The 18,650-nt window shown below is 49.9% G+C and overlaps 2 protein-coding genes across 3 annotated transcripts; one reads left to right on the forward strand and one right to left on the reverse strand.

Moving 5' to 3' along the window:
• The first annotated feature begins 730 nt into the window (after positions 1–730).
• Hcst (hematopoietic cell signal transducer) lies at positions 731–1,968 on the forward strand. 2 transcript variants are annotated; one of them, XM_048329617.1, is made up of 4 exons: positions 731–828; positions 1,091–1,114; positions 1,499–1,633; positions 1,872–1,968. In XM_048329617.1, exons 1-4 carry the CDS (start codon positions 786–788, stop codon positions 1,910–1,912), a joined length of 243 nt encoding a protein of 80 aa, XP_048185574.1. In that variant the 5' UTR covers positions 731–785; the 3' UTR covers positions 1,913–1,968. The 2 variants fall into 2 exon arrangements, with proteins under 2 accessions (XP_048185574.1, XP_048185575.1); XM_048329618.1 differs by having other exon boundaries at positions 1,875–1,968.
• A 189-nt stretch (positions 1,969–2,157) lies between these two features.
• On the reverse strand, positions 2,158–3,359 carry LOC125368412 (transmembrane immune signaling adaptor TYROBP). The gene is made up of 5 exons (XM_048369371.1): positions 3,206–3,359; positions 2,853–2,879; positions 2,595–2,729; positions 2,421–2,464; positions 2,158–2,337 (listed from the first exon to the last, which is right to left on the reverse strand). The coding sequence occupies exons 1-5, from the start codon at positions 3,264–3,266 to the stop codon at positions 2,272–2,274; spliced, it is 333 nt and encodes a 110-aa protein (XP_048225328.1). The 5' UTR covers positions 3,267–3,359; the 3' UTR covers positions 2,158–2,271.
• Positions 3,360–18,650: the final 15,291 nt, after the last annotated feature.

The raw sequence follows: 18,650 nt of genomic DNA on the forward strand, positions 1-18,650 counted from the left end.
TTGATGGCTCATTAGTGATAAGAAGATCATGGACTTTACTGCCCAGACTGACTTTGAACCATGATCCTCAGATCGCAGCCTCTTGAGTAGCTAGGACTACAAGGAGTGAGCCACCAATACCCAGCACTATTTACTTATTGAAAATAATCCACTGACAGTTTTGCTGTGTGCCATGAGTGAAGGCTGGTAGGAATTCCCAGCCCCAAAGCAGGTCAGTTCTCTCTTCTTACTTGGTGACCTTCCTTAGCACTGACTTCCCTGTCCACATTGCTCCTGGGTCAGAACTTCCCCGTCTCCTCCTTCACTGGTGGCTTTCTCTGTGTGTGTGTGTGTGTGTGTGTGTGTGTGTGTGTGTGTGAAAATGGAGTCTCCTCTGTCTGTACACACTTCCTTGGTGATCACACCCAGTCTTTTGGCTTTAGGTAGCAGACTCAAGCCATCAGCCCTCAGATTTGCATGTGAGGATCGCAGTTCAAAGCCAGCCAGAGCAGGAAAGTCCATGAGACTCTTATCTCCAATGAACCAACAAAAAGCCAGAAGTGGAACTGTGGCTCAAGTGGTCAGTAAGAGCAAGCCAGGCTTGGATGGAAAAGCTTTGGTCAACTCACACCTGGATAGTCACAGCAGTGTCCCTGGGCCCTCTGACCCCCCCCCCATTTGTTCCCCAAAGACAACCATAAGATACACACACACCCCGGAAGTAGGTGGCCTTGTCACTGGCAGAGCGACATCCGTTTATCTCTGGGGACTTCTGGGACCACAGGCTCTTCTGGCCGCAGCCCACCATGGGGCATCCAGGCTTCCTCCTGCTCCTGTTTTTGCTCCCAGGTAAAGCCAGCAGAATGAGAGTGGCAGCCTGGGGGTGTGTGTGTGTGATAAAGGGCTAGGGGGAGGGGTGCCCTTGAAAGCATGGAGCCTTGGGGTGTAGGAGGGGACCCTGCAGCCCTTTCTCCCCAGTCAGTCATGGCTGGGTCACATCCCCACTTCCTGTTTCCCCGGGAGTGCCCTGTGCTATGACACCCATCCCCCTCCCGGCTGCCAGCTGTGGGACCACCTCCTCCCTCACCCCTTTTCTCTTGTCTTCCCACAGTGGCTGCAGCTCAGACACCCCCAGGTGAGAGGCTCTGACCCCCTTTCTTCAGGCTTTGCCTTTCATTGGGGGGCTAGTCCCATCCTAACGCTCGCCTGGCCTCGAGGGTCCCACGGCACCCCAGATGTCACAGCTCACCTCCTAGCCCTCAATCCAAGCCTCCAGAGGGTCTGCAGCCCTTTCCAGTTGCCATCTGGCCATCTGTGACCCCACGCTGTCTGTATCCCCCTTTACCCAGTGCGTAGTGTCTCCCCTCCCTCAGGGGGTTCCCTGATACCCCTAGAATCTCTCCTTTCATTCCCAGCCCTAGCTGCCTCCCAGGGGGATGGCCCACCCCCCTGCCCTTCTGCGTCCCCCCTCTGCCTGCGCCCCCCTCAGCAGCTCCTGGCCCGCCCCCCCCCCCCACAGGCTCCTGCTCCGGATGTGGGCCCCTGTCCTTGCCGCTGCTGGCCGGCCTCGTGGCAGCTGATGCAGTCATGTCCCTGGTCATGGTGGGGGTGGTGTTTGCCTGCGCTCGCTCAGCTCACCGCCGGTCCCCCCAAGGTGAGGGTAGGGATGGGGTGGGGCCCCAAGAGCAGATGGTGTCCCTAGGGAGGTGTGGGGGGGTTCCCATGGAGGGAGACCCCGGAGGAAGCCTGGAGGAGGGACTGGGGAACCCCTAAGGGAGGTGCCTGGGGAACCCCCACCCCACCCCACGGAAGCCCCTGAAGCAGGGGGTCCCCACAGCAAAGGGGAGAGTGGGTGGCTGTCAGGCTTTATGCTTTTCCTCTCCACACCCCAGAAGATGGGACAGTCTACATTAACATGCCTGGCCGTGGCTGATCAACCTGTGACCTCTGACCTTCTCATCCTGGACGGTGGAGCTGGCCTAAGAGCATAGAACATAGAACACACACATTCTTTCATTCTTTCTCTCTCTCTCTCTCCCCCCCCCCTTTGCACTGGAATAAAGCAATGGCATAAACAATAATCTCTTATTTTCTTCTTCCCAAAGATTCCCTTCCACTTAGCAGTTTCTGGGTTCACAACTCCCCTCTTAGGAACTCACACATCACCAATTCTTTTCATGATCCATTATTTATTTGGGCACCCAGTGGATCCCTATCTTCATAGGTGTTGGCAGGCATAACTGGGTGGACCTCAGGAACGGCTGGATCCAGGCATCAGGGTATGGTTGAGGCTTATTTGTAATACTGCCTCTGAGTGTTGAGATCGCTGTAGACATCTGGTCTCTGACCCTGAAGCTCCTAAAGGGAAAAGATCATCAGAGGAAGGAGCCCGCCAAATGGAATCCAGCCCCCTAAGCTTCCAAAGAGTTTAGTTTCCTTACCTGATAAGGTGACTCGGTCTCAGCCATGTGCTGTTTCCTAGACGCTGCAGGGAAGGGAGGGTTGACAGAGGGTGCAAGATGGATGGGTGAAGCCAGGAATAGAGGCAATGGCACCCCGTCATCACCACCCCATTGGCTATTCTTCTCCCCCGACCCCCCAGCCAGCTGGCTCACCCTCTGCAGACCCTCGTCCCCGCGGGACCAGGCGGCCCAGGGAGTACACAGCCAGGGCGATGAGCAAGGTCAGCACTAGGTCCCCCAGCACAATGCCAGCCAGCACACCGGGGCTCACGGGAGAGCAGTTGCATTCTGGGAATGGGTACGGGAGTCAGGGGAGGCCAGTGGAAGCCAGAAGGGAGGGTTTGGGGGAGCAGGAAGGGAGGGAAAGAGAAGGGGAGATCTTTGGGAGGTCTTTATAGGACCTATACCTACCGCTCTGGGCCTGGACAGGAATGAGACCTAAGGAGAAAGAAGGAGGTAAACTGAGGCACAGAGGTCTGACTGGAGGTGAGTAGGGATTCCGGGGAAGGTGGAGAGACCTATGAAGCTGACACCGAGGCTGGGTGACGCCTCCCCTGGCTTGTGCAGTGAGGGACACCCCTTTGTGTCCCCTCCGCCTGCTTCAGCCAGCAGCCAAGTCTTGGGGGTCCCGCAGGCTTTTGGGGGGACCTGCTCTCTAGACTGGCCCTTCCCTCTGGTTTTCTGCTCTTACCCCATTTCCTGACCCACCCCCTAGCTGAACCCCAAGGATTCAGGGGTGTCCACAGCAGAAGCCAGCAACTCACCATCCATAGTCAGAAGGAGAGAAAGGAGCAAAAACCACCAGGAGGGTTTGGGGGGCCCCATGATGTCGGGGTGCTGCTGGACACCCCAGTCCAGGGGCCAGTAGGATGAAACGTGGCCTCGAAGGAGAAGGAGGAAGTGTGAGATGGGTGGTGACAGGAGGAGGAGGAGGGGACAGGCCGGGAAGAGGAGGGACAGACAGACAACCCCAGAGGGGGGATCAGACCCGCCGGGCTCATGCCTGTCATCTTAGCTACTCAAGAGGCTGAGAGTTGATGATCGCAGTTCAAAGCCAGCCCAGGCTGGAAAGTCCATGAGACTCTCATCTCCAATACTGCAAGTGGTGCTGTGGTTCAAATGGCAGAGCACTAGCCTTGATCACAAAGAGGCTCAGGAACAGCACTCAGGCCCTGAGTTGAAGCCCCAGGAGCCTAACAGCTGGCCAGGAAAAAGTCAGAGGTCATTGGAATGGAACTGAAGTCTGCTTTGCCTCATCCTGGCTGGGCAACCTTGAGCTAGTCATTCAGCCTCTCTGGGCTTCCTCTTCTTCATCCATAAGATCAGGAGTAAAACAGTTCCTGTCCTGTAATGTTCGTAGAATATGGCCTGGCAATTGTCAGCTTTTTCTAAGAATCTGCTGTAACTATTTGTGTGTGTGTGTGTGTGTGTGTGTGTGTGTGTGTGTGTGTGTGTGTGTTTATACTAGGATATGAACTCAGAATCTTAGGTTCTCACTTGGCTTTTCCTCAAGGCTGGTGCTCTACCACTTGGGCCACAGTTCCACTGGTCCATTGGAAAAAGAGTCTCATGAACTTTTCTTCCCAGGCAATTCTCAGATCGCAGCTTCCCAAGTAGCTGGGATGACAGGTGTGAGCCACCAATACCCTATAGTCTTTTTTTTTTTTTTGCCAGTCCTGGGGCTTGAACTCAGGACCTAGGCACTGTCCCTGACCTTCTTTTGCTCAAGGCTAGCACTCTGCCACTTGAGCCACAGCACCACTTCTGGCTTTTTCTGGTTATGTGGTGCTGAGGAATTGAACCCAGGGCTTCATGCATACCAGGCAAACAGTCTACCACTAGGCCACATTCCCAGCCCTAATCATCACTTTGTAATCAAAAGCTTTGTGATGTCCATGGCTCCCAAGGAGAGCCATGAACCATCGGCTTGGGACATCCTGTGCCCCAAGTATTAAATCATTTCATCCCCAAACCTTCATCTGAGGTAGATGTTCTAATCCCCAGAGAGGTAAAGAAGACACTTGCCCATGGCCACACAGCAAATGAAGGTAAAAATGGAACCCAAGACCCACCCCACCCCCCAACAACAACAACTACCACCACCAGATGCTTGAATGTTAGAAAGAAAGCAAGGAGGATGGAAGCTAGAAGACAAAATGGTGGTGGTGGAGGAGGAAGAAGAAGAGGAGGAGTGAGGGTGAGAGTTTCACGTCACAGAAGAGTGTGGGTGACCCCTGAGCAGGGGTGAGGTGGGCAGGGCAGGGCTGCCAAATGAGGAAGCAGCTGGGAGGAGACAGGGCCACCTCACCCCCAAGGCTGCCAAGGAGGAACCTGAGGTCAGGGTGCGGGCGAAGAGCCAGCTGCAGGAAGCCCCTCCACCACCCGCCCCCATCACAGCCCACCCTCTGGGCTGGCTCCGGAGACAAAGGGGAAGTTGGGTACTGGTCACAGGATGGCAGAAGTGGGGTGCCAGCGGAGGGCAGGGAGGGCTGCAGAGTCTGTAAGGAGTCTCAGAGCCGGGCTTGTCCTGTTCCCAAAGCGGAAAGTCCTAACTTGGAGCAACATGAGAACCTACGGTCCTGAGTTCAAGCCCCAATATCCTCACAAAAACACACCCTGGCCAGCCTCCATGGCCTCTCCGGCAACATCAGGCTGGGCATTCAGACTAAGACCTGGGGTTCACAGGTACCATGTGAGGAAATAAGAGGCTCATGGCCTTTCCTGCCTAGGCTGGCTTTGAACTGTGATACTCAGATCTCAGCTTTCAGAGTAGCTGGGATAACAGGTGTGACCACCAGCTCCCTGCAGAAGTGACATATTTGAATATTTATTTATTTATTTATTTTTGCTCAGTCCTAGGGCTTGGACTCAGGGTCTGAGCACTGTCCCTGGCTTTGTTTTGCTCAAGGCTAGCACTCTGCCACTTGAGCCACAGCGCCACTGCTGGCCATTTTCTGTATATGTGGTGCTGGGGAATTGAACCCAGGGCCTCACGTATACGAGGCAAGCACTCTTGCCACTAGGCCATATCCCCAGCCCTTGAATGTTTTTATAACTGATAAAACTGATGGTGGGGACCAAAGAAGACAAGCCTGAGCTATTCTCTGGCCAGTGTGTGTGCGTGCACACACACCTTCAGATGAAGGAAAAGGATGAAAAGGGAGGAACTCAGAAGGTTCCAGGCTGAATCCTCCACAGGAGACTTGCAAAGGGCCTTAGCCTCTCCCTGCCCCAGGCCAAGAACTGGGGGGAGGGGGGCGGGGTGCCTGACAGGTCAGCTGGCCCATGGTAGCTGCACCCCAAGAAATCTGAAAAAACTCTTAAAAAACAAAACAAAAAAACTCAAGACGGGGGCTGGGAATATGGCCTAGTGGCAAGAGTGCTTGCCTCATATATATATATATATGTCCGATTCCTCAGCACCACATATATAGAAAAGGCCAGAAGTGGTGCTGTGGCTCAAGTGGTAGAGTGCTAGCCTTGAGCAAAAAGAAGCCAGGGACAGTGCTCAGGCCCTGAGTCCAAGCCCCAGAACTGGAAAAAACAAAAAAAACAACAACAAAAAACACACAGAAAACAAAACTCAAGACAGCCAAATTGGGCTGGGGATATGGCCTAGTGGCAAGAGAGCTTGCCTCGTATACATGAGGCCCTGGGTTCAATTCCCCAGCACCACATATACAGAAAACAGCCAGAAGTGGCGCTGTGGCTCAAGTGACAGAGTGCTAGCCTTGAGCAAAAGGAAGCCAGGGACAGTGCTCAGGCCCTGAGTCCAAGGCCCAGGACTGGCCAAAAAAAAAAAAAAAAAAAGAATAGTTAAAAAAAAAAAGCCAAATTTGGTACCTTTTGCCTATAAGTAACCCTAGCTACTCAGGAGGCTGAGATCAAGAGGATCAAAGTTTGTTTTTTGTTTTGTTTTTGTTGCCAGTCCTGGGCCTTGGACTCAGGGCCTGATCACTGTCCCTGGCTTCTTTTTGCTCAAGGCTAGCACTCTGCCCCTTGAGCCACAGCGCCACTTCTGGCCATTTTCTATATATGTGGTGCTGGGGAATCAAACCCAGGGCTTCATGTATAGGAGGCAAGCACTCTTGCCACTAGGCCATATTCCCAGCCAGGAGGATCAAAGTTTGAAGCCAGCCTGGTGAAGGAAACTGTGAGACTACTATCTCCAATTAACCAGCAAAACAGCCAGAAGTGAAGATTTAGCCCTAGTGGTAGAGCACCAGCCAGTTAGCAATAAAACAAACAAAATGAGATCCTGAGGCTCTGAGTTCAAGCCCCACCCAATGTTGGCTCCCCCTCAAAAAAAAAAAATTCAGGCAAATAGCTGCTGGGGATGTAGTTCAGAGATAAAACATTCACCTAAGATGTGTGAGGCACTGGATTGAACCCTAGCACTGCAAAAACTAAAAGTAAAATAGAAAGCGGACCAATAGGGCTGAGAATGTGGCTTAGTGGTAGAGTGCTTGCCTTGCCTGCAGAAAGCCCTGGGTTCGATTCCTCAGCGCCACATACACAGCAAAAGCCAGAAGTAGCGCTGTGGCTCAAGTGATAGAGTGCTAAGCAGCCTTGAGCAAAAGATAGTACTCAGGCCCTGACTGAGTTCAAGCCCCAGGACTGGCAAAGAAAAAGAAAGAAAGAAAGCAGATGAATAACCTAATTTCTTGTGGCCATGAGATTTGGTAGCAGACACTATGCAAAGGAGATACTAATGGACAATAATGAGCATGTGAAGGTATTTTCTCAGTACCATTAGTCATTAGGGAAATACAGATGCAAGCCACAATGAAATACCACTACATACCCACCATAGCCACCAAAATTAAAAAGTTGACCTTATCCAGGCACAGATGGCTCACGCCTGTAATCCTAGCAACTCAGGAAGCTGAGATCAAGAGAATTGTGGTTTGAAGCCAGCCTAGCCAGGAAAGTCCATGAGACTCCTCACTCTTAGTAACCATAAAAAAAAAAAAAAAGCCAGAAGTGGAGCTGTGGCTCAAGAGGTCAAGAGCCAGACTTGAGAAAAAAAAAAAAAAAAAGGTAAGCAAGACCTCAAGGCTCTGAGTTCAAGCCCCAGTAGTTAGGTTTATAAAAATGAGCCACCAGCACCTGGTTTCCAAGGTTCTTTAGTGAACAATAGCTACTTGTTTTCCTTACTTAATACACTCCATGAAGGGAGGTCTGGTGGTCAGGGCAAAATGGCTCCAATTTTTTCACCCCTCCCTGTCTCCTTGTCTTTTGCCATCAGACTTCATAATTATCCCCATTAAAGGGAAGACTCAGCTGAGTCCTAGTGGCTCATGCCTGTAATCCTGGCTACTCAGGAGGCTGAGATCTGAGGATTGCAGTTCAAAGCCAGCCTGGGCAGGAAAGTCTGTGAATCTCTTATCTCTAATAAACTACCCAAAAAGCTGGAAGTGGTGCTATGGCTCAAGTGGTAGAGTGCTAGCCTTGAGCAAAAGAACTCAGGGACAGTGCTTAGGTCCTGAATTCAAGCCCCAGGACTGACAAAAAAAAAAAAAAAAAGAAAGAAAGAAAGAAGGTTCCCCACAATCAACTTGGAGGGACTGAAAGGTCCATTCACCATCAGCAGCAGGGAAATGGGAATAAAAGGGCTGGGGCAGCCTAACTATAAATCCTACCTGCTGATCCAAGGATAGGTTTTCAGGAATTTAAACTCTGGAACTGATCCAGCAAGCAGGAAAACATTTCACTCCAAGGATCTTCACTATACAGTTTTTGAACACTAGTAAAGAAAATAAAAGTCCAAAAGGAAATTGGTAATTACCAGGCATGCTACCAGCATTTGAAAAGATCCATGGCATGTTAATGGGTCCTTGAAGATAAAAGGGCTCTTAGCTAAATGAAATGGGAGGAAAGCGGGCAGTAATGAGGTTAGAGACACTGATGGAACTTTCATTTACATAGCTACAGCCTGTAACAAAGAAGGCACCTTCTAGCTGGATGTCTGTGCTCACCCCAGTCATCCCAACTACTCAGGAGGCTGACATCTAAGGACTGAAGCCAGCCCAGGAAGGAAAGTCTGTGAGACCCTTATCTCCCATCTCCCATAAACCACCAAAAAGCTGGAAATGGTAGTATGGCTCAAGTGGCAGAGTGCCAGCCTTGAGTGAAAAACCTCAGGGTTAGTGACCAGGCCCTGAGTTCAAAACCCAGTACTGGCATTTAAAAAATAAAAAGAAGGTGGGCTGGGGATATGGCCTAGTGGCAAGAGTGCCTGCCTCATATACATGAGGCCCTGGGTTCGATTCCCCAGCACCACATATGCAGAAAATGGCCAGAAGTGGTGCTGTGGCTCAAGTGGCAGAGTGCTAGCCTTGAGCAAAAAGAAGCCAGGGACAGTGCTCAGGCCCTGAGTCCAAGCCCCAGGACTGGCCAAAAAAAAAATAATAATAAAAATAAATAAATAAATAAAAAGAAGGAGGAGGAGGAGAAGGAGGAGGAAGAGGAAGAAGAAGAGGAAGCAGCAGCAGCAGCAGCAGCAGCAACAAGGCACTGGTGGCTCACGCCTGTAATTCTAGCTACTCAGGAAGCTGAGATCTGGGACTGCAGTTCAAAGCCAGCCTGGGCAGGAAAGTCCATGAGATTCTTGTTTCCAGTAAGCTACTCAGAAAAAGCCATAAGTAGTGCTATGACTCTAGTGGTAGCTCACTAGCCTTGAGCCAAAGGAGCTCAGGGACAGCACCCAGGCGCTAAGTTCAAGCCCAGGACCGAGGGGAAAAAAGAATAAGAAGAAAAAGAAAAAAAAGGGCGGGGGGGGACCTTTAAACCTTAATTTCATTTAGTTAGGAAAGCTGTCTCCCTGAGCTATTATTGGCAAATTCATACCATTCCATGTACCTCATTCTTTTGACCAAATCCAGTCCAAAAGATTGATTCAGATTCCAGAGAAATTGTATCTTCCATTTATTTGTTGGCTTGTTTGTTTAGTCAGCTGTGGGGCCATATAGAAAAGGAAGTTGGCACTGGAATTTGAAATTAGAGCTTTATGCACATACCGTTTGATCCCAGGGTGCATTTTCTACTTGCAGTGCCTCTCCATGAAGAGTCAGTGACCCAGAGCCATCCATGGGGCCAGGGGCTACCGCACTGGGTGGCACTGGGCAGCTCATACCACAAGACCAGTGCATTGAGGATGGAGACTCATTTCTGAGTCCAGTGACAAGGAGGAGCTTTAGCTGTAAGAAGTTTCATTTCTAGCCAGGCACGAGTGGCTCAAGCCTGTCGTCTTAGCTCCTCAGGAGGCTGAGATCTGAGGGTTGCAGTTTGAAGCCAGCCTGGGCAGGAAAATCCATGAGGCTCTTATGTTCAGTGCACCACTAAAAAGCTGGAAGTGGAGCTGTGGCTGAAGCGGTAGAGCGCCAGCTTTGAGGGGGAAAAGCCAGGCGAGTTGAAGTATCAGGACTGGCACATACACAAAAGAAGTTTCATTTCTATGAAGCAGACGGAGAAGGACCAAATGAGAGTTTGTAGACACTTCCTTCCTGAAGTTTGGCTGTGGTTTTTTTTTGTTGTTGTTGTTGTTGAATGGTGTGTGTGTGTGTGTGTGTGTGTGTGTGTGTGTGTGTGTGTGTGTGTGTTGGTACCAAGGGCCCCCCTGCTTGGCTTTTTCCACTCCTAGTTGGTGTTCTATCACTTGAGACACAACTCCAATCTGGCCTTTTGCTGGTTAAATGGAGGAAGAATCTCACAGACTTTCTGCCCAGGCTGATCTTTGACCATGAAGCTGAGTAGCTGAGTAGCATTTCTCTGAGTAGCTGGGATGATGATTGAGCCACAGCACCCAGGCTGGCTGTAGTTTTGTAAGCCTTGAGGTAAACTGACGGGATTCAGAGCTAACACTGCATTTTAAAATCCAGACAGCGTTGTCCCTCCTTATAGACCACTATCTGGATCCTAATTTGACAAGTCAAGAGTTAAAAAGGAAATTTATAAGACAATGAGGGAAATTTGGAGAGAGGTTTGTTATTTGAGACAAGGTTTCACAATATAGACCAGGCTGGCTTTGAACTTTTCATCTTCCTACCTCAGCCTCCAGAGTGATATTATATTCTATTAAAAATTATGGTTAGTGTTTAGTTTTTTTGTAAGAACTTGCTATTTTAGAGCTACATATTTATGGATGAAATCATAGGATGTCTGGGATTTGCTTTAAACTGACTCGGGGGAAGGCAGAATAAATAAAACAAAGTTGGTCATTGGTTGGCACTAATTGAAGCTGGGTGATGGTTACTTGGAGGATTATTATATAATTCTATTTTTGTGTATGGATAAACAGTACTCTAAGATGATTTTTTTCTCCTTTCAAGATCTGAGCACCATAAACAGGGTGGACAGCTGCTGATCTGACTCTGTTGGTTTCATTTTCACTCTAATAATAAAGGGGAGCCTTACCAGGAGCCTGGAGGCTCATGCCTGTCATCCTTGCTACTCAGGAAGCTGAGATCTGAGGATTGTGGTTCGAAGCCAGCCTAGGCAGGAAAATCCATGAGACTCTTATCTCCAATGAACCACCAGAAAACCAGAAGTGGCAATGTGGCTGAAATGGTTGAGCTCAAGGACAGCACACAGGCGCCGAGTTCAAGGCCCATCAGCCCCATCACCGACTACATACATACATACATATATATGTATATATATATATATACACATATATATATATATTTTTGCCAGTCCTGGGGCTTGAACTCAGGGCCTGTGCACTGCCTCTGGCTTTTTTTTTTGCTCAAGGCTAGCACTCTGCCACTTGAGCCACAGCACCACCTTCAACTTTTTCTGTATATATGGTGCTGAGAATCAAACCAGAGCACTCTACCAATAGGCCACATTCCCAGCCCATATGTCTGTGTGTGTATGTATATATACACACACATATACATTATATAATATATACACATTATATTATATTATAATTATATTATAATATAAACATTCTATTGTATACACATATACATTATATATAATATATACACATTATATAATATGTACATTATGCATAGTTTTGTTTGTTTTTTTGCCAGTCCTGGGCCTTGAATTCAGGGCCTGAGCACTGTCCCTGGCTTCTTTTTGCTCAAGGCTAGCACTCTGCCACTTGAGCCACAGCGCCACTTCTGGCCTTTTCTATATATGTGGTTCTGGGGAATCGAACCCAGGGCTTCATGTATACGAGGTGAGCACTTTACCACTAGGCCATATTCCCAGCCCATATATGTACATACATACATACATACATACATATACATTTTTTTATTTTTTTTAAATAAAGGGAGCCATAGCCTCTCCTCACCTCCCCCTCGGAAGTTCTGACAAACTGCAGACTCCAGAGAACACCGGCCCCCATCTCCACAAGCTAACCTCCCGCGCCTGCGCAGCACAGCCCTCCTCCCAACACGGAGGAACACCGCCCCCCGCCCCCCCCCCGCCACTCTCAACCGTACTCCTTCACTCTACCATCCCCCCGCCCCCCCCCCCCCCACATACGCCTCCCTACAGCACACCGCTCCGTGGGTGCACAGTGAGGGGGGCAAAAGCTCTCTGCCTTCCAGACTCGAGCAAGGTGAGGCTAAGGGTGTTGCGTCGCCTTCTGGGAAATGCAGTTCTCTCATCAGGCTGGAGCCACCCTCTCCCCACTCATTAGAACTACGTGTCCCATAATGCACCGCGAAGGCCTTGGCTCTGCGGTGTGTTGCTGCCCCCAGGTGGCCTCTGAGCGACTAGGCCTTGGTCTGGGAATTGTGCAAGGAAGCGTATGGGCGGGGTGGGGTGGCGGTGGGATGGGGTGGGTTTGCTGGGACCCCTGAAAGTCGCCTTGGAATCTCCGGAAAGCTATTTCAGAGGACGAGGCTTCCAGCCTGGGCCATCAAAGAACGGTAGTAATGAAATTGGAGGAAAGCCCAGTAGTGGGGATTAGTTGAAATCAGGACAGTAGCTGTTGGCTGCACAGTGTGGTTATTAGATCTAGTACTTAGACTAAGCACTTCCTGGCTCTCAGTGCTTTATATGCATTAGCTCACTTAATCCTCTCAGCAGTCATTTGAGTTATAATCAAACTCTTTCCTAGGAATGAAGTTGAGACTCACTGAAGGGGACTAACACCCAAAGACATTCCAGCTGGTCAATGGCTGAGGTGGGATTTGAACTTTGGCTCTGCTTCTTTTAAACTATGAATATCTTATCACCTTTAAAATGGTCTTGAAATTGTAATTAGGGAATGAATCAACTCAAGATGGCCATTAGCCAGTGAACCTCTCCGAGTGGGTGATTATCAGTGTCTGTTCCTTTTCAAATTAGTGATTTTGCCCTGCTCCTGGACAAAGTTTACAATCAACATGGGCTTATAATTAGTACATGAATCAGCTTGAGTTTCTGTTCACAGGGATCAGATTTCTGATTAGCACTTGAGTCATCAGTGGTTTGTGTCAGGAGCTGGAGTCTAGGATTTTAGTTCCCAACAACACCAGAAGACAATTTTAGTCTTGCCTAAAAGGGCCTATTCCCTCATGATTCGGGTACCCAGTCCTCAAATGCTGTACTCAGCCAGGCACCTATGACTCACACCTGTCCTCCTAGCTACTCAGGGAGGCTGAGATCTGAGGGTTGAAGTTGAAAGCCAGCCTGGGCGGGAAAGTCTGTGAGACTTTTATCTAAAAAAAAAAAAAAAAAAGCCAGAAGTGGAGCTGTGGGCTTAAGTGGTAGAACACCAGCCTTGAGAAAAAAGAAAAAGCCCAGGGACAACATTCAGGCTGAGTTCAAGCCCCAGGCATAAAAATAAATGGATATATAGACATATATATGTATATATATATATATATATATATATATATATATAGAGAGAGAGAGAGAGAGAGAGAGAGAGAGAGAGAGAGAGAGAGATGATAGATAGATGACCAAATCAAGCCAGGTTCACTTGGCTCTCAAAGTGATCAAATTTGTGGTCATCTACACTAATGGCATGATCTCAGAGTAATTGAATGAGTGGTCAGGCCGGTACCATGAACTCCTTTCTGAAGCAGGATCTGATGTAGTGGATAAAAGGCCAACCCACAGTTCTCCCAGGTCACAGAAGTGGTTGTGGCTAATGCTAGGACCATAATAATTCATATTCCCTTTGTGTATCTGTGGCTGGAAGGGAGCTGCCAGCCTAAGAATATATCCTCAGCCTCCTAGGATACTAGATAATGATATAACTAGTCATCTGTGATAAAATATGGGCAGAAGAGCTGGGTGCCAGTGGCTCACACTTTGTAATCCTAGAAACTTGGGCGGCTGAGGTTGGGGATGGGCAGATTTTTTTTTTCTCAATGGATGCAATGGAGGCATAGAAATGAAGTCAGGAGACAATTTTTTTGTAAGAAGAAAGTAAATGTACATCCTATCTCTTCCTATTTGATAGGTGGAGCTGATAGTCCTGAGTTCCAGGAAACAATGGAGTGACAATATTAATAAGTCTGGTGTGTGAATCACCAGATGTGAGGCCAGCTGCCAACCAACTAGGACACCTGTGAGAAATAAACGACTGTTTGAAGTCACTGAAATCCAGGGAGGGGGCATATTTGTTACAGCAGCTGGCATTATGCTAATATGGATGTTGATCTTTGGGCCGATGATACCCAGAAGGCTGGAATCTCAGAGGTCAGTCTGTGAAATGAGCCTCTGATCTCCAGTTGTGGCATGCAAGCCTTTACACCGCAGGTCTGTACACGCTCCCAAAGTCTCTTTGATTGCTAGTTAGCATGTGCCCCTCCTTTTTTTTTTTTTTTTTTCCTGGTCTTGGGGCTTGAACTCAGGGCTAAGCTCTTCAGCTCAAGGCTGGTGCTCTACCACTTTGAACCACAGCACCACTTCCGGTTTTCTGGAGTTTTATTGAAGATGAGTCTCACGGACTTTCTTGCCCGGGCTGGCTTTGAACCATGATCCTCAGATCTCAGTTTCCTGAGTAGCTGGGATTATAGACATGAGCCACTAGTGCTCAGCTCCTAATACATTTTTTTTTTGGGGGGGGGGCCAGTCCTAGGCCGTGAACTCAGGGCCTGAGCACTGTCCCTGGCTTCTTTTTTGCTCAAGGCTAGCACTCTGCCACTTGAGCCACAGCGCCACTTCTGGCCATTTTCTGTATATGTGGTGCTGAGGAATCGAACCCAGGGCCTCATGTATACGAGGCAAGCACTCTTGCCACTAGGCCATATCCCCAGCCCAGCTCCTAATACATTTTGTCTTTAGTTTATCTTTTCAGAAAGGTCTCAAACATTTACCTGGCTTAAGCTTAGACCTACATCTTCCTTCCTCTGCCTTCCAAGTGGCTGGGATTACAGGCATGCACTACCACATCTGGACTAAAGAGCCTTTATTTTTTTCAACTTCCTTTATTTGGTATACCTGCATGTATGTGTATGCATGGCCTGCCGGTGCCCATGTACACGGGATCCACATCTCAGTGGATCTTGTTTCTTGTACGGGGGTAAGGGGTGCAGGCAGCATCTGCATGAAGACTATGGTTCTCATAGTCATGACTGCTTATGCCTGGTGCCATGTCTCAGACGTGGGTCTCAGTGTGCACACATGTGCATCCCTGACCCTGACCATGAGTTCTTGTGTCTGAGTGTGCATGCCCGTGTGTATGCTGTGTGTGGAGAAAGGAGCTATCGTCTTCTCCACAAGGCCTGCTCAGTGCTCAGCCAGTTTAACCTCATTCTTTCTGTGGTGTCCACGGCTTCTGTCCTCCTCTCCAGATGTTGCAATTAAGCAACTGCAGCAATTAAGCTGAGTCCCATCGGTATCCCATCAGGATGCTTTCCAGGAGCTAACAAGGAGTCCTGGCGTCTGCAGAGCCACCCGGCACAATCCAGACACGCAGGGACCCCATGGCTGCACGTGCCGGGGGCAGGAAGCCTGGGCCAGCTGCCCCCAAGGAGCCTGGGCAGCCTTGGTCCTGCTGTTTACCCCTAGTCCTCCTTCAGGTCTCAGCATCCCTATTCCAGAAAGCCCCCCAGCCTCGGAGCAGGGACTGAGCCTGGGGAGAAGGCTGCCATAGCTTCCTACTTCCCCCATCTAAGGTGGGACCACTCTGGCTTGTGCTTTATTGTTATAGCCCTGGTTTGCTTTTGATTTGTTTTGTGTTGGGTGGTGCTAGGACTTTGAACTCAGGGACTGGATGCTGTCCCTTAACTTTTTTACTCAAGGTTGATACTCTACACTTGAGCCACAGCTCCACTTCTGGCCTTTTTTATTATTGTTGTTAGTGGTGGTTGTGGGGCTTGAACTCAGGGCCTGGATACTGTCCTTGAGCATTTTTGCTCAAGACTAGCACTCTACCACTTTGAGCCATAGCGACATTTCTGTTTTCTGGTGGCTGTTCATTGGGGATAAGAGTCTCATGGGGGGCTGGGAATGTGGCTTAGTGGTAGAGTGCTTGCCTAGCATGCATGAAGCCCTGGGTTTGATTCCTCAGCACCACATACACAGAAAAAGCTGGAAGTAGTGCTGTGGCTAAAGTGGTGGAGTGCTAGCCTTGAGCAAAAAGAAGCCAAGCCAGGGACAGTGCTCAGGCCCTGAGTTCAAGCCCCAGGACTGGGTGGGTGGTGGGGGAGAACGGGAAGAAAGAGAAAAAGGCTCATGGATTTTTTTTTCTGCACAGGCTGGCTTTGAACCACGATTCTCAGATCTTGGACTCCTGAGTAGCTAGGATGACAGATATGAGCTACCAGTGACTAGGCTTAAAGTACTTACTTACTTGAGTCCATGCATTAACTAAAGGCAGGATAGAATCTAAGCGTTCCTGCCTCCATTTTGTGTCTATGCCCGTTGCTGTCCCTGTGCAGCCATCTTGGAAGTCAGGAAGGCCCAAATCACCAGCCAAGTGTCAGTGGCTCTTATTAACACCAGGCCCCACCGGGGCTGTCAGCCCACCTCTGCACACCTGGGACTGTTGTCACTCTGCATACCTCTGTCCCCAGACCTTTGTATTTTTAAACCTACAGCTCATGCCTGTACCCTGAAGATGGCTGAAGATGTACTGAAGTGGCATCTTCCCGTGGCTGCCATGAGATAAATGTTCTTTCTCTGTCCTTTTCCACTCTCATCCACCCCCTTCTCTCCCCTCCCCCTGCTTTTTTGTTGTTGTTGGTTGTGGTGCCTGCATGCTGTCCCTGAGTTTTGTTGTTCAAGGCTGGCAATCTACCACTTTGAGCCACAGCGCCACTTCTGGTTTTCATTGGAGGTAAGAGTTTCATGAACTTTCCTGACTAGGCTGGCTTTGAACCATCATCCTCAGACCTCAGCCTCCTGAATAGCTAAGATTCCAGGTGTGAGCCACTGGTGGCTAGGTGCCCCTCCCCGCCTTTTTAATTTTTTTGGCTTTTAGGGGCGAGTGATTAGACTTGAAATGAGGAACTTTTTGAATTGGACCTGGGGTCTAAAAATTCTGGTTTCAGCCCAGGTAACAGTGGCTCCTGTCTGTAATCCTAATTACTCCAGAAGCTGAGATCTCGAGGACTGTAGTTCAAGGCCAGCCAAGACAGTAAAGTTCACTGGACTCTTATCTGTAAAATAATAAGTTAAAAAATAGGCTGGAGGTATGGTTCAAGGGGTAGAGCCCCAGCCTAGCAAGCTCAAGGCCCTGAGTTCCAATCCCAATATCACACACACACCCGCCCCACATACAAAAGTATTACCCTCAAAATCAATCAGTGTTGCTGAGTTAATTCCTTTTTTTTTGCCAGTCCTGGGGCTTGAACTCAGGGCCTGGGCACTGTCCCTGAGTTTCTTTTTTGCTCAAAGCTAGCACTCTGCCACTTGAGCCACAGAGCCACTTTCTGTTTATGTGGTGCTGAGGAATCGAACCTCCCAGGGCTTCATCCATACTAGGCAAGCACTCTACCGCTAAGCCACATTCCCAGCCCTAGCTGTAATTTTTCAATACACACAAGTGGGGAGAGCCTAAAGTTTACTCTGGAAGTTTCAGCAATGCTAGAGATAAGCCAGGGTGCAGCTTGTTCCCACCCTCAGCCCCAGGTGGGGTTCCTGAGGAGGGGCTCCAGGACCCCTGGGGTTAGAAGGATATGGCTATGCCCTCACAGGCCACCCTTGCCGAGGCAGGGTCCCGTGTGAACAGAAGATCAGGTTGCCTGTGTGCTACTCCAAGTTCTCAAGCCGGGGTTGTAAACCATCGCTATAGTCTCTCTCCTCTCTCTCCCCCCTCTCTCTCTCTCCTCTCTCTCTCTCTCCTCTCTCTCTCTCTGTCGTAGCTAGGATGACAGGCGTGAGCCACCAGCGTCCTGGCTCTGGTGATTCCTGTCTTAACACAATTCCAACCACAGTCATGCGTGGACAGTGGGGCTGTCAGGAAGGAAGGGAAGACAGGAACATACTGATACCACCCATCTCTGATCCATTTCCTATCCCCACCCTTAGGCCTGTGGTCAGGTGTGTCTGGCAGTCTGTCCTCAACTTACAGGGAACAGAGGCTAGGAGCCGACTTTTGCCCTTGGCAGCTGTGGAAAGGAGTCTCCCCTGAAAGGTCAGGCCTGTTGCCGGGCTGAGCCCAGGTAGGGAGACTTCCCCTGTGGATAGGACACCCCAGAGAGGAATGAGCTGGGATCAAAGGGCAAGAGACTGGGGAGAAAGGGACACACACCATCAGCTCACACGTGTCACCTCAGCTACACAGGAGGCTGAAATCTGAGGATCACCATTCAAAGCGAGGAGGCCAAGCAGGAAAGTCCATGAAACTCTTATCTCCAAGGAAGCACCCAAAAACCAGGAGCGGAGCTTTGGTTCAAGCGGTAGAGAAGCTTCCTTGAACAAACCAAAGCTCAGGGACAAAGGCCCAGGCCCTGAGTTGAGGCCCCGGGACTGGCACCAAAGGGCGGGGAGAGGCTGGGGGAGGGGAGTCTGGATGCCGGGCACTGTCCGGAGAACCCCAGGTCCTGTCCCTCTCCGTCTCTGAGTCTTCCCTGGTCCCGGTGCAGCTCTGTTCCCATCTGCCTCTCCATCCAGGCCCACCTTCTTTCCTTCTCTGTCTCTGTCTCTTTGTCTCAAGTGTCTCTGGATCTGCAGGGATCCGGGCTCACCACAGCGCCGCCGGGGCGATTGCAGGGGGGGGGGGGATGGGGGTGGAGAGGGGAGCCGGGGGCGCCGCCTTTCCGAGGGGAGCGGGTGGAGGCCGCCTGCGCCTTTAAGCGCGCGCGCGCG

Source organism: Perognathus longimembris, chromosome 20 (assembly GCF_023159225.1).
Source record: "Perognathus longimembris pacificus isolate PPM17 chromosome 20, ASM2315922v1, whole genome shotgun sequence".
NCBI classification, from domain to species: Eukaryota; Metazoa; Chordata; class Mammalia; order Rodentia; family Heteromyidae; genus Perognathus; species Perognathus longimembris.